General features: G+C 41.3%; 1 protein-coding gene across 2 annotated transcripts in view; it reads left to right on the top strand.

Annotated features, from left to right (window-relative positions):
• LCP2 (lymphocyte cytosolic protein 2) overlaps positions 1-20,267 on the top strand; it is a 52,044-nt gene extending 31,777 nt beyond the window's left edge. Inside the window, exons 6-21 of one of the 2 annotated variants that reach the window (XM_077824173.1) lie at positions 2,751-2,788; positions 3,840-4,023; positions 5,036-5,136; positions 6,470-6,539; positions 7,689-7,772; positions 7,911-7,936; positions 8,028-8,047; positions 8,152-8,256; positions 9,391-9,421; positions 10,538-10,550; positions 11,833-11,968; positions 13,588-13,637; positions 15,071-15,174; positions 16,695-16,778; positions 18,982-19,137; positions 19,573-20,267. In XM_077824173.1, coding sequence (XP_077680299.1) covers positions 2,751-2,788; positions 3,840-4,023; positions 5,036-5,136; positions 6,470-6,539; positions 7,689-7,772; positions 7,911-7,936; positions 8,028-8,047; positions 8,152-8,256; positions 9,391-9,421; positions 10,538-10,550; positions 11,833-11,968; positions 13,588-13,637; positions 15,071-15,174; positions 16,695-16,778; positions 18,982-19,137; positions 19,573-19,695 — 1,325 coding nt within the window. In that variant the 3' untranslated portion in view covers positions 19,696-20,267. Of the gene's footprint in view, positions 1-2,750; positions 2,789-3,839; positions 4,024-5,035; positions 5,137-6,469; positions 6,540-7,688; positions 7,773-7,910; positions 7,937-8,027; positions 8,048-8,151; positions 8,257-9,390; positions 9,422-10,537; positions 10,551-11,832; positions 11,969-13,587; positions 13,638-15,070; positions 15,175-16,694; positions 16,779-18,981 lie in introns of both variants that reach the window. The other variant, XM_077824172.1, reaches the window with a different exon arrangement.
• Positions 20,268-21,256: the final 989 nt, after the last annotated feature.

Below are 21,256 nucleotides of genomic sequence, written 5' to 3'. Positions count from 1 at the left end.
TTAAAAAGATTAAAATATTAATTAGCTGCTTGCACAGTTTATTTACAGTCATTGCCATCCAACTGTCTTCACTCAAAAATTCTCTGATAAATATTTATGCTCATAGATCTTCAAGCTTTTCTCATCTACCTTGAGTTTAACCTTGAGTAGATAGAAGTAATTCAGTTTGGATAATACATCTGTCCAAGAACTTCCAGGATTAATTGCAATTTAATGAGCTAAATTATGGTTGATATTAGAGATGAGCACGAAGGAAAACCTCAGATCCAAACACACCCAAATGCTGGGGGCTATCGTAGCTAGTGCCTTTAATAGACCTGGGAGTAGCACATGCCAGGAGGATGTGGGTGGGGTGTGTGCAGAGTGATGCAATCTCTTGTTAGAACTGCTTGGGTTGTGTCTGTTACCAAATAAGGAATGTTACACTAGTTGATACCTTAATTCAATAAGGTTTTTTGAGTAAGTGAAACAAGGTTCTGTAAACAGGTACAGTTGGGCCAGAAAAGTCCTTGCATATGTTTTCTTGACAGGGGGATGCTCCAAATTTCCCCTTGCCTACCGAGGATGCTGAGAGCGCTCTTCATGTTTGCCCCCCACCGCCATACCTGCAGTGCTCATTAGGGAAAGGAGGAGAGAATGACAACAAAGGGGGGAGATAAAGCAGGCAGTGAGGAGAGAAGGAGAGGAAGGTGTGAAAGGCAGAGAAAAAGGAGGGAAGTAGAAGAGCAGAAGGTGAGGAGAAGGGAAGATGAGTGGGCCAAGAGCAAGAGGAGAAAGACAGGAAGTCAAGAGAGCACAAGGGGTGAGAGAAGGAATGAAAGGAGAAACATCAAGTTGGAGATCTAACAAAAGATGTTTTAATAGTGGGGATGGAGGAACAATGGGGGGAAGAAAAGTGGAGAAATAGATGCAATCTGGGAGCAGTCATGTGACTATTGAACCTCTAAGGCACAATGTCCTCTCCCCTTTGCAATTAGACTTCATTAGGGGCTAAGCAGCTTCCACCTGGCTTCCCTGCACTGAGCTTCCATTTTAAACATTTTACTAGCTGGGCCAAGAGCACCCGTACTTCCACAGGTTACTACTCCCTCATTGGTCCTATTGAAAATGGGTTAAAAAGGATACATAACTAGAGCTGAGCCAATAATGGATTGTTTGGTTCAGGGACCAAACTGAAAAATCTGGAAAAAACTCCATTCAGATTTGAACTGAAACCAAATTTTTCTTCAAAATTTTGGTGAATAAAAAAGTCAAAATTCATTTTGTTGACACAAAACAATTTTCTTGAAGTTTTTTTTTCCCCTTCAGCCAAAACTATTTGCAGATTGGACCTGAATACACAAATATGTACAGAGACCCCCAAAATGCTTTTCAGTTGAAAAAGAACTATTATTTGAAAAAAAAAAATTGCCCAGCTCTGCACACAAACTTTCAATATTAGCAACAAGATAAAGCATGAGATGAGAGGTTAACCGCTGAGTCAGTTCTGAATGCTTTATTCTTCAACTAGCATTTAAATCTGAAAAGGTAGGACACATCTGAGGCCTGGTCTACACTGCCAAGTTTTTTTGGCCAAAAGGCAGCGTTTGGCGATGACACAGCAGAGGTGTACACTTTTTGCAAGGAAACTCCTCAGTTGCAGCGCTATAATGAAACCCCCTCGACAAGAGTGCGGAAAGGTTTTATCCCCAAAGTGTCAGTGTAAACACCTTGCTTGCTTTTATCGCTGTAATTGGCCTCTGGAGATGTCCCACAATGCCTGCAGTGACCGCTCTGTCCATTGTTTTGAACTCAGCAGCCATGTGCCCCTCCCCTTTCAAAGCTCCATTCAGACAGCTGGAGTACTGTGGTGCTCTCTGCTCTGGGACACAAAGCAAATCATTAACATGGAACGCTTCTGTCGTCTCCCACACTAAGAACACAGTGGCAGGCAGGCCGGGGTGAATGTGTGTGTGTGTGTGTGTGAGACACACATATACTGTGTGCTGTGCAGAGCCAGGGAGGGAGGCGAGGGCTGATGTTGGGGTTTTCCCCTCCCCCTGCCTCAGAACAAGTTACTTTCACGACTGTCTGAACTTAGGAGACAGCATGCCGACACACTCACTCTCCCCCAACATACACTGTGTCTCCTTCCCTGTCTCCCCCATACTCACACACTCCCTGTCACACACTCTCCCCCACACACTTCAGTTGAAAAGCAGCTAGCAATGTAGTAGGATGCCCATGGAACAATGGAATTGAGAAACCTGCATCATCTGATGCTGTACCTGCCCCATGAGGCATTGCAAACCCTTCCCAAAGCACCGTACGACCAGATGCCCAGTGGGATAGCTACCACAGTGTATTGCTGTCTGTGTTGTTGCAAGAGCTGCTAGTGTGGATGCACTCCAGTGGCACAAGGAGCACAGTATGGACATGCAACAGTGGTTTAATTAAAGCGATTTAATAAAAAAGGTATAGCTTTTGGCAAAAAAAACTTGGCAGTGTAGACATAGCCTTGGTCACAGCAGAAATCATGGGATGTTCAACTAATAACCTTCAACCAGAAGGTAATTGCAAATATGTGAACCTAATTCCTGTTGGCTGCCATGGGAGTTAGACACATCCCTCTTCTTGGACAAACTGGTCTGTTATTTTGATGCTCTAGTGGTCACTATTTGTGATGCTCAGTGCCTTTTTTACCTGATGAGGCTTTGGTACTCTGAAGCCAACATGTGCTAACAGGTCCATGGTTATGTTTCCTTTCACAGGATACTGTCAAGAAGAGGAAGAAGGCTGGTCTTCATTTGTAAGAATCATGTTTTAGATCACTTAATACTCAAAGCAGCTTCTCTGTTCCCTTAAGCTCCATCAATTGCTGTGCTACCCACTCCCAGCAGAAGGGGAAAGAAGAGGATGTGCTGGGAGTTTCAAAAGCACTCAGTGCTGGCCTAATTCTATACCCTTGAAGTCAATAGGAGCTTTATCATGGACTTCAGGGGGAGCAGAGTTAGCCCAGTTCCCAGCATTTCTGAAACTTCCACCCTCTAGGTTAGTGAGAAATTACACTGAATATTACACCATTTACAGATCAGTGAGAAGCTCCACATCAGAGACAGCAGGTCCCTGTGGCCCCTCTGTCTGCAGGTGCCACTCCCCACAGCTCCCATTGGCTGGGAACTGAGAACCCTGGCTACTGGGAGCTGCAGGGGGTGGTGCTTGTGGACGGTCAATGTCAGCAAAATGTCTTGGGGCCCACAATCAGATTACCCTGATGGGCCACATGTGGCCCACGGGCTGGAGGTTGCCCATCACTGTCCTATCAGATCTCACAATATACCTATTTGAGCTGGGTCAGAACCACATGACTACAAAGCCCCTAACAAAGACCTGCTTTTGCAGGAAGCATCATTAAGGAAGAGTGCACCACTGGATGATTCTCCAGTTTGGCTTCTGACATCGGTTGCATGAGAAATAAAACTGAGGTCCTGTACATCCCCTGCAACTTTTTTAAATCTTAGAGGCTTGGGAGATAGGTCGGGTATGAGAGCCTAGAGAGAAAAAAAATTCAACTGAGTAACTCTCTCTCTTGTTAAGCTTCCTCAGGGTTTCCTATTGTAAAAGGATATTCATTTCCTATGCTAAACTGCTGTGCAGTGTTATGCTCTGTGTAAATGTTGATACACTCCATCACTTCATTTGATGAAGAGATGAAACAATCCCTGAGTGCTGGTGATAAAATTTGGTATCCTGCAAGATGAAAGACAAGACCATGTAAAAAACACAAGCTTACTACATAACTTATTGCATTAAGTTATGTAGTATCTAATCATTGTCTGTGTTTCACTTGCATATGGCAGGAAGAAGAAGATGATTATGAAAGCCCAGATGAGGAACAGGAACAAGACGCTGATTATGAATCACCAACTGATGAACCAGGACATGACAGTGATGATTATGAACCTCCTCCATCCAACAATGATGTAGCACCCCATAATGTCATATTTCCTGCCAAGTCAATTCCAAGCAACACTGAGTACATAGGTAACTGGTGCAAAATGTAATTTTGGAAGGGATGGGATATTTTAGGGAATTGGTAATAGAATATAGAGCCTTTTACTAGACCTGTTTGTGGATTTTCTAAATGTCTTTTCATGGAAAGATGCAAATTTGTGGAAACTCTGGGATGTTTTCTGAGACTGGCAACTAAGAGAGTGAAAGCATTAAACTTCTGGTCTTATCACATTGAGGTTTAGGCATATTGAAGGGACAACTTAGGAGTTCACTTTGCTGGATAGAGGCCTCATTAGTTGTAGGCAAAGCAGTCTTAGTGAATATACATGTTAAGTTAAGCACATGCTAAAAAATTAGTCATAGAAAGAAAGATGCCAGAAGGTTTGTTTCTCTAAAACAAAAACAAAAAAACAAACAGGTCACTGAATTTTGCCCTGGTCTTCAGTAGGATGAAGGCTGAGACTTTCGTTTGGGATCTGCATCAAGATAAACACACACTTCTCCCCATTTAGTTTGGTGTTACACTATGTAACTAGTGCAAGATACAATACTTACACCTATTTTCATTGTAATTTTATATCGCTTCTATGTGGAGTTGACTTGATCCCAGAGCGTATCGTGCATACTTTCATCATTTTCTAGTCCTGATTCTCCATTGGCCTACACCTGTGAGGTCATTTACTTCGGTGCAAAACACTACCATCTGGATTGGTGTATTTTATACTTACTTTGCAGTGGTGTGAATGAATACATAAAGTGTAGGCCAACAGACAACTGAGCCTGGGGTGTGTGTGTGCACGTAATACCAGAGTGACATTCTAGTCGTCAGGTGTAAAAAGGACTGGGAAAGTAAAACAACCATTGACAGAGTCACTATGGATTTATAGAGATATAACACAGCAAAATTGGATTCTTCATGTAATGTAAAATTACATAACCATAAACTAAACTTAAGAATGAAGATCTAATCAGAGAGAAAGAAAAATAACCTTTTTTGTGTTTAACTGTTCAGTCTGTAATTTTTATTTATTTATTTTTTTAGATAGACCCACAACGGCTAGACCGTCTCCCCAGCCTCCTATTCCACCACAGCGACCTGGCCCATCCCCTGTACCAGCATCATATGCGGGTAGAGGCACTCCTGTATGTTTCTTTTCTTAAAGAATATGTCATTTGTTTCTGTTGGCATTATGTCCTAGAAGGTCCAAGTATAACTCCATGTCCAACATAATGATTGTGTGTGTACAAAGAGGAGGGAAATTATTTTGGCTGTAAGAAAAATTATTTTTTGCTAAAATGATTACTTCTTTTTTGTGGAACAAATATATGGAAATTGTTTTATACTGCAATGTTGCCATATACACTGGTAATTAGTGACCATTTGCCAATTCTCAAGAAAATGGTAGCCTTTGAACACCTTGTTTAGCACTACTCTGGCTTTCCCCAGAGGGCTTGATCTTGAAAACTGTCACTTCCATGGCAGTCCCATTGAATTTGGCAGCACTCCATGGAGGGGGAAGGGTTTACAGGATCTGGCGCTGAATGAGATGGAAAGGTAAGAGCACTGAACTGACTCGCCAAAGGCAACAAGCAAAGTTAAGGATAAAGAAATGTCATTGCCCTCCCCTGCTGAAGGCTGGACAGTTTTCTTAGATACACTCAGAATTTGTCAACACCCACTGGGTTAACAGAACTACCCTTTTCCTAATTTGGCAGATTAGGGCTTTGATCTTGCAAGCCCTTGAGCTGGCTATACAAATTTTCTGTATTCCAGCACAAATGTGCATGAAAGCTATATATGGATACAAGTAAAACTAATCAGTAAGCACTGAACTCCCTACTGAGTGGTATGAAGTCTGCTGTACCTCTCCCCTCCATTACTTGGAAGGCCATACAATGAAACTCTGGCAAGAATAGGTGTGTCTGAGGCAATACAGGCTTAAGTGCAATCACCTTAATCGTTTTCATGAGATACGCAGCAACACATTCCTCTCTTTGGTCTCAGTCCTGCCACTAGGAACTTGACAGCCCCTGACACAGCAGCTCTCTCCTTAATGCAAGACTAGGCTCCCATGCTCTCCTTGATCTGCTCATAACTTTTGACCTTGAATTTATGTGCACAAAACTCTTCATCAGGAGTTAAGCAAGACTATTCTAGCTACTCCTCCCTCCTGCTCCTGACATGCTCCCAACCTGCCCTGGAATGAACTCTGCACTAAGGGTTTCCTGCAAAGGGGCAGAGAGATGACAGGGACAATGCTGCAGTTGCCAGAAAAGGCCTTTTACCTGGATAGTATTCTGCAATGGGTGTGGCGGTGGAGGTGGGGACCCTAATGGCCCTTTGGGCTCTAACAGATGCACAGGTTGACAGCTGATTTTAGAGATGTGTTCAATAGCCACAGAGGATAAGACAAAAATCCTTGAACTCTGGACATGCAGAAAAGACTTTAATCATTTGAAAAACCATTTGTTTTAGATGTCACCCTACCCTCCTCCATCAAGCAATAATGATGTGAATAGAGATAAAAGTGCCAAGCCTTTAAAACGTAAGTGAAAATATTTGTCTGGGTTTTTTTAAACTATGGTACAATGCATATTTTTATGGTCTCCAGCTAGAGCTGTTTTAGTGGCTCTATACCCCTGTGATGGGGTGCTCTACTCACCGCTGGATGGCACTGCCTCCTGGCAGTACTGGGAATTTGTTCTGCCAGACCGACACCCCTTATGCGGTTGCACTCCATGTCTCTTAGCCTGCAGCCCCTCTCTGGCTCCAGAAGCTCCTGCTTCTTCTTCTGGGGTATCAAAGCCTTCCAGCACGAATTGTCCCAGGCAGATCGCTCTTCACTGCCTGGTCTGTGCCACTTCCCCAGTGGCTGGGAGGGGAAACCAATCCCATCCTGTACTCCAGGTTCCGGCCCAGGGGTCATCTCATCAGCAGCCAAGGTATGCCCTATCCCACACCTGGCTGCTTTCCCCCAAGCCTCTCTTATCTTTCTGGCTCTCCCCACCAGGTTTGCCAGCCCAGATTCCCTCCTTACAGGGAGTAACTGCAAACTATTTCCCTGCAAAGTCCCCCCACTCTTCTGGGCTTTATACAGGGTCCTCCTGCTCCTGCCTAGCTGAGTCTTGTCTCTAATTAATCCCTGCTTCCTGGCTCCTACTCCAGATGCAGCCTAAGCACTTAATTGGCCTACCTGGTCACCTTAACCCCTTCAGGCCTTGTGTGGGGTGGACACACCCCTTGCTGACTCCCCGAAAGCAATGAAAAAATATTTCCATTGATAATAATCAAAATTTACAGATAAGCAGAATTTCTTACATTGTCTAAGAACTTAAAGTTTGATTTAAGGATATTTACTTTGTATATTTGACAATTTGTCTTTTAATGGTTATAAAGCTTTAACTTTTTGAATGTCAGTGTCTACCATCATTAAATAATTAGTTTGACCCCCGCCATTGTCTGACATCCCCCATAATTTTGGGCAAATGAAAATTTAAAATCAATAAAATATTTTAAAATGCTTTAAAACATTGAAATTGTCCATCAACCTTATAAAGAAGCTAACACAAAATTCAGCCAACCTTAACTATTAATTATGACCCCTAATTGTATTGCTTGCAACTCTAAGAAGGGACACCAGATTGTGACAGATACATTATATTAGCATAATATTTTACACAGTATTTATGTTTAGCCCCAGCTCCTTCTATAGACAGACGTACAAAACCCCCACTGGATCGTCCTGGGCCGACGTTTGAAAGAGACAGCCCAGCAGCAGGTCAGTATCTGTTCATGCTAAGTTCATCTTGCACCAGAAAAGGTATCAAAACCAGGCCTGGCGAGCCTCCACTATTTCACAGAACTTATAATGAATTTTTTAAGTTTTTTTTTAAGTGTTGTTTTTTATTCTTTTCAGGGAAGAGGGCAGTGTTTCCTGACAAGGTAAGAGGCCATTTGGTTGGTTCTTATTGTACCTGGATCTATTTTAAAATATATTTATATGTTCTTGTAACTTTTCCTTACTGTTTTACAGCCCATGGCACCACAACTAAGGTAAGACATTAGCCTCTGGGTGACATACACTATCAGTGTTACCAAATTATATTGCAGTAAAGAGCATTTGACCTTTGCTACACCATCTCTCTCTTGTATTTTAGATCTCTGGGAGAACAGTTAGCAAAGATACAAAAGCCTCCCATACCACCAGCCGATAAACATGAAAGAGGCAATCCAGTCCCTGGAAGGAAGCCACCACCCGTAAAGTAAACATTTATTTTTAAATGTTAATACAACTATATTTAACTATTTTCAACAACAATCTGGAAAACACAATTAGTCAATGTCGGTAGAGACACCACTGCCTAAGAGTGTTGCCCACTTATTGTAATGTGAAAAAGCCCTGCCTTTTTAAGGGCCAAACACAAATACAGCAGGGCTTGCCTCATCCGAAAGCAGGGCTTTGGAGCGGAACTTGGAGCAGAGGAGCTGCAGGTTTTTGCCTGGAGCTGGAGTGGAGACAGAGCACAGCTCCAAAACCCTGTCTGAAAGGCCACAGTTAAGGCCCAAAGTACGGCTCACTTCAGCCAAGTTCCAGAAGAGAAGAGGATGGTATCCATGATTCTCCCATCAGCTCTAGTCTTCTTCCTAGAAAGACTTCTTTTTCCTCATTATCCTGACTACCAAACTCAACCCCCACCTCCATATCCCTTTTATGATATGTTGGAGGGAGAAGGCTTTCATTTATTCCGCACAACTTGGCCAGCTCTGTCACCCTGCAAATCCCTGAATTCTTGACAAAAAACTTCCTTTAGCAAGAGCTGGCCTTTCTTACACAGCTTCTGGATAGGGTTGTATACCATATAAAAGAAACATACTATGAGGTCTGCTAACCAACCAGCAGCCAAAATGCTAGGAAGGAGGCCAGATATCTTCATACAAGCCTGCCCTCAGCTACGACAGTGTGGCTAAGGGCTCCATGGGAACAATTAATATTTTCATTATTCAGTTGAAGTTTAAGGCCAGATACTCAAACTCCATTTCTGTGTGAGGAAAACAGCAGGTGCACTATTTCACTTGAAATGTAGATCAATTAAGCCCCAACCATGCAATAAATTCCACACAGATGGACCCCTGAATCTCTGCAAAGCTCATTAAAGGATCAGGGCTTAGACATCCAAGTACCTTCTTGTGGCTGCAAATCAAGAACTTATATCTAAATGAGCAAAAGAAATTGCTGATTAAAACTGATACCCATATTCATTTGTGTCTGCAAAAACTGACATCAGCTTAAGTCTCAGCTGAAAACATGGCCCACTGTATATATGGGTAGAGTATCATTCTTTCACACTTTCTACATCTAAAATTCACATTTGGTTTCTTCACCTACTTCATTTTAGGCAAGGCTGGGCACCAGAAAGAAGATATGATGTAAGTATATTTCAGAGCAAACACTATTTTACAATTAGAAGATTTTAAAGTATGTGTTACAATAGAATTAAAAAACTTGCATAAGCTGGTAGTTCTGTTTAACATGGACTAGTTCCTTTACATACTTATGCAATAGAACCTCCAAGTTACGAACACCAGAGTTACAAACTGATCGATCAACCACACACATCTCTTTTGGAATCAGAAGTACGCAATCAGGTAGCAGAGATTAAAAAAAGCAAATATTGTACAGTTTATTACTGTGTTAAATGTAAACTACTAAAAAATAAAGGGAAAGTTTAAAAAAAGATTTGACAAGGTAAGTATGCTTGTTTTATTTAAACAAAGTTGGTTAAAAGCAGCATTTTTCTTCTGCATAGTAAAGTTTCAAAGCTGTATTAAGTCGATGTTCTGTTGTTAACTTTTGAAACAACAACCATAATGTTTTTGTTCAGAGTTACAAAATGTTCAGAGTTACAAACAACCTCCATTCCCGAGCTGTTCATAACTGACTTTCTCCTGTACTTCCTACTTAGCACACAGCTTCACTTTCAGTCAGTTTCCTCCATACAAATTTGCTCCAGGACAGTTTAATCCCGGATATGTTATTTTAGATATTAGAGGCATTATAAAGAAAAGGCAGAGTGTCAAGGCCCAGATTTTTTTTTTTCTAAAGGTACTAGTGATTTTGTATACCCCAGTTTGAGGCTCCCCCGACTTGATAGATCTTAAAGGAACTTCAGAGTGCTGAACTCCTGCTCTGGAAACTATGACAATTTACCTCAGCCGAAGTTCTGTCCTCCGACCTCTTTAAGCTGTTTCAAGTTATGCACCCAAAAATTGATGCACCTAAATCACTACTCACTTTTGAAAATCTAAACCTGTGATTTCCTTGCCTCAGTACCACAATTAAAAAAAATGAATTTGGTGTTTCACAAAGACAATGATATCAATGTATTAGGTAAATGTAGGCAGCCCATCGTGAATTACCTGCATACTCAAAAAATCACCTACTTTTCTTTTGTAGCTTTTGTCAAGAGATAATATTTTTAAGAGTTATGATATTATAAACCTCTTAATGTTCATTGTTGTTGTTTTTTTCCCCTCTCTCCCCAGGAAGAAGACGAGTGTAAGTGCTTAAATTATTTTACATTCTCTCTCTCTGTTAAAAAGCTCAAATGAAAGACTGCACAGATCTATTTATAGTTACTACTGTAAAATAAAAAAGGTAGCACAGCATAACTTGACAGACTGTAGGAATCTTCAAAAATGTCACACAAATTTAAGTAATGAAGCCACAAAAAACAGGAAGTTGGAGCATATCAACAATTTCTTCCAGTCAGCCAGTTACAAGACACCAGTATTTTCTACGCTTATCTAAATGTATTACAATTTTATAACCATTAACTTAGTATATATCTGTACAAATATTTCCATGGAGCACCTAAAAAGCAGGAATGAAAACCTAGTGACCTCTTGATCTACTATAAGATAATTGGCCAGACCCTGCTTGCATTCTTCCAACATATAGTGCTATCAACTTCATGTGAGGATAGTCCTAATGACTCATGTGAGCAAAGAGTAATATTTGGCTCAAATAGTAATAATAATAATAATAGCATTTATAAGTTATCCCCCCTCACAGTTCCTGAGATGCTGTGTAATGCTTTATAACAAAAATAATGTATATGGACCAAAGTTGTAAAATTCACTTTTTGCTTTCCAACATGTCAACGTCTAAGGTTGACTATATCAGAGTTTTGGTTCATCCCATTAAAAATTGAGGCCATTTACACAATTCTGATCTGAATTCACATTCTGAACCTCCACCCCTATTGCCAATCCAACTTGGGCTGAGAGTAGTGCCAAAGGAGAGCAAGTTTATCATGCTATAGATCTTTGGCGTGGTAGCCCAATTGTCTGCTGACCCATACAATGAAGATGGCATCAGAACACAAATCCTTGAGGCGGAGGATGCACAATAAAGAAGTCTCAAATCCAAGGGTCAGCAATGTCATGGCAGAGAAAACTGACTAGGGGACTTTGTCTTTAATTTTAGTGTAATATTTTAGTTAAGGGGTTTCTAAAGCTGGACTGTAGCTTATCTAATGTTTCAGAAACAAACACGATAAAAAAAAACTTGACATTTTCTACTGAATTTTCCACCTCTAAAATGAATACACAAGAATAAACCATCTACCATCAATAAATTAATATTCCAAGACCCAGTATATTGTTCTGAAGGGCTTTTTAATGACAGACTGCTCCATTGCTTGTATCTGATTAGATAGACTGCCGTCTGCAGTGTGATAGTATTCGTTCACTTCACCCCTTTTTACAAGCTGCTTTTACGAGTACCCATGGTAACCTCACGCTAATATTTTTAGCTAGCTCTCTTTTCCTCTTCACAGCAATCCCCCAGAGACCAGCACAACAGCTATCTTTGCCCCCCTTCAGCTCCAACACATTCCCTTCAAGGACTGTCAAGCCACCCCCTAAACACAGTCCTTCAGGATCCAACAGTATGCCTGGATCATATGCAGAAAGGTTTGTTGCACTAGTTATTGTCTCACTTATTTTGAGCTATTACTTGTTAAGGAATGAGAGTGTATATAATGCTGTACAAGACCCAAAAGAACACATGATTACTACCCAACGAGTTTAATATCTACAGGCCAGATCCTTAGCTCCCCTCTGTTTGCTTTGGGCTGTTTCCACCATCTTAGGGGAATCCCCCAGTGCTGTAAAACCATGATACCCAAGACCTTAAGTCTCTATATAATCCAAAGATACAGACAATATATATCAGGTACACTAGGATGCTCTCTTAGTTCTTCATTAAGAGAGGAGTCTATTAGGACCTCTTTGGTAAGAGCTACAATTAGACACTAATTTTGGGTCCTTCAATTTTTGAGTGCCCCGCTAAAGGCATTTATCTGTTTCTCCCATTCTTTCTCTACCTTGTCTATTGAGATTGTAAACTCTCTTGGGGGCAGAGACTGTCTTATTATACATCTGTGTAGTGCCTATCTCAATGGGGTTCTGATCCCAGAAGGAGGATTCTAGGCATTACTGTAGCACTTGCAGTTCCCATTGACTTCAACTGGAATTGTGGGTACTCAGTCCCTGTTTAAAAAAAAAAAAAAAAAAGTCAGGCCTTAGGTGTCTACAGCTGGACATCCAAAATTAGATGCCTCTTCTTAAAAGAAGAGCTTGAGACACTATGATAATATACATTTTAGTCAGAGCCTTTTTTGCAGAACATCCAAAGAGAGGTTCATTTGGACACTGGAAAAGAGGAGCCCTTGGTAGTGGGTTCTTAGGTGAAACTTTTCTGGGAAAAAGAGATAAGATCTGATAAACTCATTGTTGCCTTTGGCTGCTGTCATTTTGGGACTGCCAAGAGAGCTGGTTTCAATTATAGAAATTTCTAACAAGAAGCTGAAAAGGCCTTTGTAGAGCTTATAAAGTGGGGCTGAATAGTTCAGCAAGAGCAGAACAAACAAACTAAGCATAGATGAGGCTAGAAGTGTGAACTCAGTCACTGGCCCAGCTCTTGTCAAGTTTTTGCACCTCCTGGAACTTGAATGTTTGAGTGATGCTTGTTCTTCAGCCAAGGCGGGGGCTGGGGGGGGGGAACGACGACACAGAAGGGGGGAAGTTTTGGGGAAATTCCAGAATGAGTAACAATTTGTAGTTTTGCTTCATATACTCCCTTTATGAGGAAAGAGCTTGGGAAGGGGTCATGAGTTGGAAACCCAACAGAGACATAGGTTCTAGAGGGAAATTAGGTTCCAATTGTACTGATCTTGAAATGGTCCCTATAGGAGTAGTAGTGCCATGGACTGTTCCCTGCCCCTCTGCACCTTATCTCCGAGTGCCAGACCTCAAGGAGAGTTAATAGTGGCGATAATTACCATGTGAATTTTCATACAGGGCAGACCAGGATGTCTTTATCTGTCATGGGTGCTAAAAAGGAAGAAGGATGGAACCCTTTGGGGACATGCACTATGTATGCTTCCATCTTTGTATCGCATGTAGCACAAAGGGGCTCAGGTGTGGATCTGTGCCTCTGGGAGCTGCCACAGTATCAAATATTAAATAATATAGTTATAGCAACATATCCTATGTGTGTTAAACTTCCATTTCATTGATTTCTTTAACAGTACTAACAGCCTTTCTTCAAGCGGATCACTACCACCACGCTTTCAGCTAGGTTTGTATTCTGTGCACCTGGATTTCCACTCCAAATGTAATGAAGTCTTATGGTTGCAGCGCATGATATCTGTCATGGATGCTCAGCTTTTGGATTTAAAAGCAATAAAAACCTATCAAATACAGTGCTTAAAGTGGGTGGGTGGGGGAAGGCACATTCCCACCCCACCAGGAGTAAAGAATGCATTTTATTTTCATATTAGATGCTCTGGTCCATCTCTTTACTCCTGCAGCAGCAGCACCAAAAAGGTCTCTGAGGAGCACACTTTAAGTATTGTTTTACCAGAACTGCTACTCCCAAATTATGATAGACCCCTAAATTTTTCAGACCACTTTAAACATTGGTTACTTAACTTCTTTAGTTCATTTAGTCTATGTTTAAGGTGTTTTTTTTTTCTTGTTAAATTTTGGCAATGCTGTCTATATAGTTAAGGCACTGACAAAATTTGATATAAATGTTTGCTTCACTAGAGCTATAATTTAAAAGCACTAGTCTCAGATTACTATCTATTGACTACATTCATGCTGAAAGTCCCATGTGATTATATCATTCCAATAATGATTTGTGTGATGGTAGGGAAAAGCAATGAATGTTTCAGATCTGTATAATGCTACACCAATACCTGGGCTGGTATGAAAGACATTTCCAAGGTGAAATTAAGTTTGTCTCAGCTACATATTTAATTCGCAAAAAATACTGTAATTAAAAATAAGCAACATTGAAAATCATGATCTCTTGGCATAACATTCAAGAATGTTCAACACTGGTAGCTGTTACCATTAATTTAAATGTCCAAGGTTTCCACAAAGGAAAAAAAAGCAGCAAATTTTTTCTCTCTCCAATACAATTTTATAAACTTGTAGCAGAGCGACCTTGTGGTTTGTAACTGTAGAAGTTTAAAGAAAAGGAGGACTTGTGGCACCTTAGAGACTGACAAATTTATTTGCGCATAAGTAGATTTGTTAGTCTCTAAGGTGCCACAAGTCCTCCTTTTCTTTTTGCGGATACAGACTAACACGGCTGCTACTCTGAAACCTGTAGAAGTTCAGGTTAGCTGTAGCTAAGGTAACTGAAGATACTGTCATAGTTAAATAATTGAGATAGAGTTCATCGTCTGTAATTCCTATTTCAAATACAGTTGCCTTTGAGGCATCCATAGCTCCTGAAGTTCCATTAAAGTCCATGGGAGTAACCCTCATGTATACCGAAGATGAATTTGTCCCATTACATAAAGAAATCTAGGTCAGATTCTCAATTGCACTAAGTGTGAGTATATTTTTCACCCACTTTAAGGCCCCTTATGCTGCCTGAGTGGTGTAAAGAGGCCTTGGTATTACTGAGAATCAAAGACCTAAACTACACTCTAATATCTGCTCCATAGAGTAAGTTTTATCTTTCTGTTTTTAATTTAAATGTATTCTGGAACTTTAAAGGTAACATCAATAGAGCTCCTTCAAAAGGCCCAGCAGATGGCAGACCTCCATTACCAATTCCTAACAGGCAGATTGTGCAGCCACCAAGCATGGATGAAGATGAGGTATAATAATGTGACTCAGAGGTAGGGGGGTATAGAGGATCAAGTGCCCCCCCCCCCCGATTTTGCTTGGCCTGGAGGAGGGGGAGGAAGAGGGGCTCCCTTCTCCTGTTGTACCTGCCCCGTGACATGCTCAGCCCGTCCCTCAGAGCTGGTCCAGGCCAGGAGCAGAAGGGGCAGGACCAGCCACTTCTCACACTGGCCACTCAGGGTCTCATTGCTCTGTGCAGCATGGCTGCCTGAGAGAAAGCCCCTCTCTCCACAGCCCATTTTTGGCTCACTCAGTCCATCCCCCAGCACTGAGCCCAGGCAGGGGGCAGCCCACCACTGCCACCTCCTCCCAGATGGGCTGTCTCTCAGGCAGCTGCCGTGCTGCACACAGCAGCAACCCGTAGTGACTGTCTTCAGCCACATGAGAAGCAGCTCCATCCTGCTCCTTGCCCGGGCCTGGCTGCCAGGGAGAGCAGCCGACATGCTGGGGGGAAGGCACATCGGGAGAAGGACAGAGCGCCGTCCCCACCTCCTGTTCAGGTAACTCTGGTGAAGCAGGGGTAGCAGGGCTGGGGGGCTCACTGGCCAGAGGAGATGTGTGGGGCAGTCACATGTCATCCCTTTTAGATTGTGGCCCCGAGAATGGGGAGGCATGAATCATCTATGATGTGACAGACATTAATCCTAATCACTTTGCACAGCAAATCAATTAAATGTGAGATTATGTTTTTCCTAAATTGGTTTTCTAGTCAGCAGTTATTCTTTGGTAAACACTGTTGCATTTGCTGCTGGTTTGCCTTGCGATGTCCAACCTTTGTTCCTTACTTGGTCTTCACCAAACAAAAGAGGAGTGAAGATACAGCAAACACGTACAGTGAAACAGTCAGAAGCTATAGTGAAGTTTACTAGACCACTTCCTGTCTTGCAAAGATGTGCTGAAATACCCGCAGATGGTTTGGACTCAATTCTCCTCTCAAATAAACCAACCTAAAATGGGTGAGGGAAGAAAATTCGGTCTCTCCGAGTACAGTCCTACTCTATATTTCTTTGAAGACCACCTCCACTTAGCACCTGATTTTTGCTAATGCGTTGAATAGTCATGTAAGACAGGTTTGTGTGTGCATGGGTTTGGTGCTTGGGAGCCCACAGCAAGCCACAGTTCTAAACTCAGCTGATGGTAAAAATAGGAGAGACCTAAGATGTCTGACTCATCTGGACATAACAAAAGAAATGTTACAGGAAATAGGATGTTTACCAAAAACCTAAGGTCCTCACTTCTCTGGTTTCCATGGTAGCAAGGTGGCAGCATGTGCAAACACCTTCAAAGGGTATTGGAATGATTAAATCAACTTAACAAGGTCAAAACTAAAAATGCTCATCCCTGTATCTGGAAATACACTACTTCCCCTTCCCCTCCTCCATTTAAATTCTTCTCTATTTCTGTGCATGTACGTTTATAACATCGCATAAATTAATTCACTGACACCCAACTTTCTCCTCTTTCCCTCCCAAAAAAAAAAACAAAACAAAAGTTTCAGGACTCACTGAATGCAGAGTGGTATGTTGCAGACATCAGCCGGCAGGAAGCAGAAGCAGCTCTTAGGAATATAAATAAGGTACAGTTTTAGCAGTTACCCTTAAATGGATATAGATATACTTGGCACATTGTTTAAATGGTTTGTGTCCTGATATATGTCTTTGCATTCATATAGAAAAAGTGAATGAACACAACTTTTACATAAAGAGATTCTAGTCCAGATTTTCTCCAGGCCACTATCAATGTACCCGCAAAATGTCATGGCACATCCTATATGTGTGTGTGGAGGGGGAGAGGTAGTGGTGGTGTACACACACACACACACACACACCTGCATTTACCCAAACAAAAAGGTACTTACACAGACTGATTAAGCATACAGTGTTCAGATTGGCAGAGCATTACCAGAGGGCTATTAAAAACTTGGATCAGTAAGGAAGAAACTAACTATACATGGGCACCTTTCTTAAACTATTCTAAAAATAGTCCTCGTTTACAGACAGCCCACCAACATGAAGCAAATACTCACCAGTAACCACACAACAAAAACACTAACCCAGGAACCTATCCTTGCAACATAGCCCGATGCCAGCTCTGTCCACATATCTATTAAAAGTGGCACCATCATAGAACCTAATCACATTAGCCATGCCATCAGGGGCTCTTTCACCTGCACATCTACCAATAGGAAATATGCCATCATGTGCTAGCAATGCCCCTCTGCCATGTACATTGGCCAAACCAGACAGTCTCTATGCAAAAAGATTAAGTGGACACAAATCTTACATCAGGAATCATAACATTCAAAAACCAGTAGGAGGAAGTAACAGACTTAAAGGTGGCAATTTTGCAATAGAAAAGCTTCAAAACCAGACTCCAACGAGAAACTGCTGAACTGGAATTAATTTCGCCATGTTAAGTATCCTCACACCTTCTTGTCAACTGTCTGAAGTGGGCCATCTTGATTATCACCACAAAAGTTTTTTTTTCCTCCTGCTGATAATAGCTCATCTTAATTAATTAACCTCTTAGAGTTGGTATAGCAACTTCCACCTTTTCATGTTCTCTGTATGTGTGTGTCTGTATATATATATTTATATATATATATATATCTTCTTACTATATATTCCATTCTATGCATCTGATGAAGTGGGCTGTACTCCACGAAAGCTTATGCTCAAATAAATTTGTTAGTCTCTAAGGTGCCACAAGTACTCCTGGTCTTTCTAAAACCACAGTTCACACATACCATAAAGACTGAACTCACCCCCTTCTTGGGGGTGGGGTTTATTACAAAGAATACAACAAAAAACAACACAGGTCAGCTCAGATCCAGGCTCAGCTGATGTCTAAGGATTATTAAGCCCATACTCTAGATCAGTGGTGGACAACCTGCAGGATGCATGCGGCCCGTCAAGGTAATCCGCTAGCGGGCCGCAAGATAATTTGTTTACATTGACTGTCTGCAGGCACGGCTGCCCGCAGCTCCCAGTGGCCGCGGTTTGCCGTTCCTGGCCAATGGGAGCTACGGGAAGCGGCACGGGCCACGAGGACCATAATGGTAGTATCATTTTTATATGTAAGATGGAATAATGAGTGGGGAGAGCTTCACATGGTAGGGAGCTCAATAGAAACTTTTGTCTCCAGGAGGTAAGATCATCTATGGAAGAAACCTGCATCCCTCTAGCTAATCCACTTTTCCTAAAGATATTTTAAACCAGCACTCACTGGGAGGAGCATATTTCATTTCCCCATTTCCCTCCCATTCACTCTGATAGAAAAGGCTCCAGTTCCCCTTATGCAGCAGGTTAGAACATTCCAAGATTGTCTAAACCTCTAAGTGTAGTAGACTGCATCCCTTTCAGCTTTGTACAAAAGTCCCCAAAACACCAATGGGTTTCACCTTTTGGGCTGAAATCCTGGCTTCTCTGAAGTCAGTGGAAGTTTTGCCAACAACTTCACTAAGGCCAGAATTTCACACATAACATTTTGCTAAGTGTCCCAAAATCAGAGTAATTTTTCTCTCTAAAATTACTATTACTGCATCTGAACTAGCCTTTGAAATGGGACATTTTAGATAACAGATTGCAAGGCTTTGTTTCTGTTTTGCTTCTTTCTTTAAGAAATTAGTCTAACTTCCTCAAAGCTGTAGTTGCAATTGTTCTCTTTCTGAAAAATTAGAATCCAGAATGAATGTGCATTTAGAAATAAACTCTGCATTCTACTTACGTGGTTGCTATGTTGGTCAAAAATTGATTTGATTTTCATGTGCATTCTTTTAGGATGGGACTTTCTTGGTGAGAGACAGCTCAAGAAAAACTTATACACATCCATACGTACTGATGGTATTATACAAAGATAAAGTATATAATATTCAGATTCGTTATCAGGAGCAAAATCAAGTTTACTTGTTAGGAACTGGCCTGAAAGGAAAAGAGGTACAGTATGTTTCTTTCTTTGCATCATCCCTCCCCCTCAACCAGTGTCCAGCAGTTTTACCAAGAAGAATGTCACTTAGTTCACTGAAGGTATTCCACATACAAACTGGTGCAGTGAAGAGCAGAATTGGGCCCAGTGACTTAAATTCAAGAAAAACTGATTGCCTTATAATACCTCACAACTTCATTGGGTGAGTGAAATTTTGGACAAGAATGTTCCATGGAGATATCCAAGATGGGAAGACCAGTACTGGAAGCAAATGCTGATGCAGTGGTAGATGACCTCATGGTCTATTCCAGTACAGCAATTTATCCAAAACTTAGTCACAAGAGAGCATCAAATAGTCACAGTCTAAATAAATAGTACTGCTTTAGCCTGAGAAGTAGTGAGAATCCTGACGACACCCCCCAACCGCCTTTGTTTTTAATCCACAGGATTTTTCTTCAGTGGCAGATATTATTGATTACTTTCAAAGAACACCCCTTCTGCTGATTGATGGAAAAGACCGCGGTTCAAGAAACCAATGCAAGTTAACATACGCTGCAGGATCTACTTAGAAGAAAGCTTAATGTCTGTGATCAACGGTCTACAAGAACATACAAACCTCATGATATTTCCATTTGTATTCAGCTAACTGAAATTATGGATTAAAATTCCTTTTGATTTTAATGAAAAAATATAATTATCTCATTTTAAAGTGTGTTTTTAAAAAAACAGATTTGCAAAATACTTTCTACAATGTATTTATTACTCTCCATTGTTCATACACTGCATGAAAACTCTACATGAGAGTGATGTCATTTTCCAACCTTCATCTCACATGTGAAGTGTTCTCCATTCCATATTGCAGGATCACATGTGGTTTACATAGCAGAGAATTACATTGCTTTCTTACAAAGCAAAGCTATGCAAACTATTGTTCATGTCGAGTTTATGGTACCAATTACATTAAGCTGCAAACTGAAATCAATTAATGTCTGTATAATGCTTGTACAGTACAGAGTAACTGCTAGTGACTGTTACCTGTATTGAAAGATTGTATTGTTTACTTTGATATATTTTATGTAAGTTGATATAAAATTTAAAAAAACGTGTGTAAATTAAGTCAATAAAAATGCCATATGTCACAGTCCACTTTTCAGTAGAGACCTGCACTTTAGGGCTACATTTATTATAATGGTAGGAACTATGTGACTTGTTAGTTTAATGGTCTATATGGTATATGTTCCTGCTTCTACATGATCTAGAGACAACTTTCATTCCCAAATCCGTCCCTGCATAGATTGGGTCCCAAGAATGCATAACCTTGCACCCACTCCTTTCTGCAAAGAACAGGCTCTGAAAACGGCAATGTAACTGGGTCTCACCGCATCTGGTGATAGACCCTGTCTCTATCTGAGTTTCTTTACTCTCAGGGTTCTCAAAAACTATTCCTGACTTTTGTGCATATCAAATAAACACCTCTCCCAGGATCCAGTACATGAAAACAGCTCAACAAACAAAGACAGACATCCAACGCCTAGCATCAGGTCTTACTCAGGGAGTGAGATCACATGGCTCAGTCACCAATTGTACTCTCTTGATGCGGGTCAAGAGAAAATTAACTTCTTCTGACTATCAGTAGGAGCCACAGGCTGGACCCCTAAACAAATGGCATCTCCCTTCAAATACCTACCTGTACTGGCCTGTCCAGACTACTTTCTTCTAGAATGACCCTTCCTCAGAACCTCCTAATTCCCTCTTCAGGAATTTTGCTCCTTTCCTTCAGGCCTTTACCTTTAGCTGGTAAACTCCAGTCAGGCTTTTACCTTTAGCTGGTGTGGCAAACCCAGACCCAGGTCCCTCTGCTGCTAGGTACCCTTCAAGAACCTCCTTCCTTCCTGGAGGTCTATCTCCTTCCATCCTGAGAAGACTCACTTTTATATAAAGCACAACCCCTGACTACCATCATGTGATGTTTAGTCACCTGACCAAGCCACAGGCTTACACCCAAACTCATTACCCAGGGAGTAGACAACCAAGCAGGGTGGGGCTGATAGGCCTGGGATAAGTGCCTATTCCACATTCTTTATGAAACTGACATTTTCTGTCTTAAAATATAAACTGTAATTCAGAATC

This window comes from Eretmochelys imbricata, chromosome 8 (assembly GCF_965152235.1).
Source record: "Eretmochelys imbricata isolate rEreImb1 chromosome 8, rEreImb1.hap1, whole genome shotgun sequence".
Taxonomy (NCBI): domain Eukaryota; kingdom Metazoa; phylum Chordata; order Testudines; family Cheloniidae; genus Eretmochelys; species Eretmochelys imbricata.
Note: the sequence above shows the minus strand (reverse complement) of the source record. Positions and strands in the feature narration are given on the sequence as shown.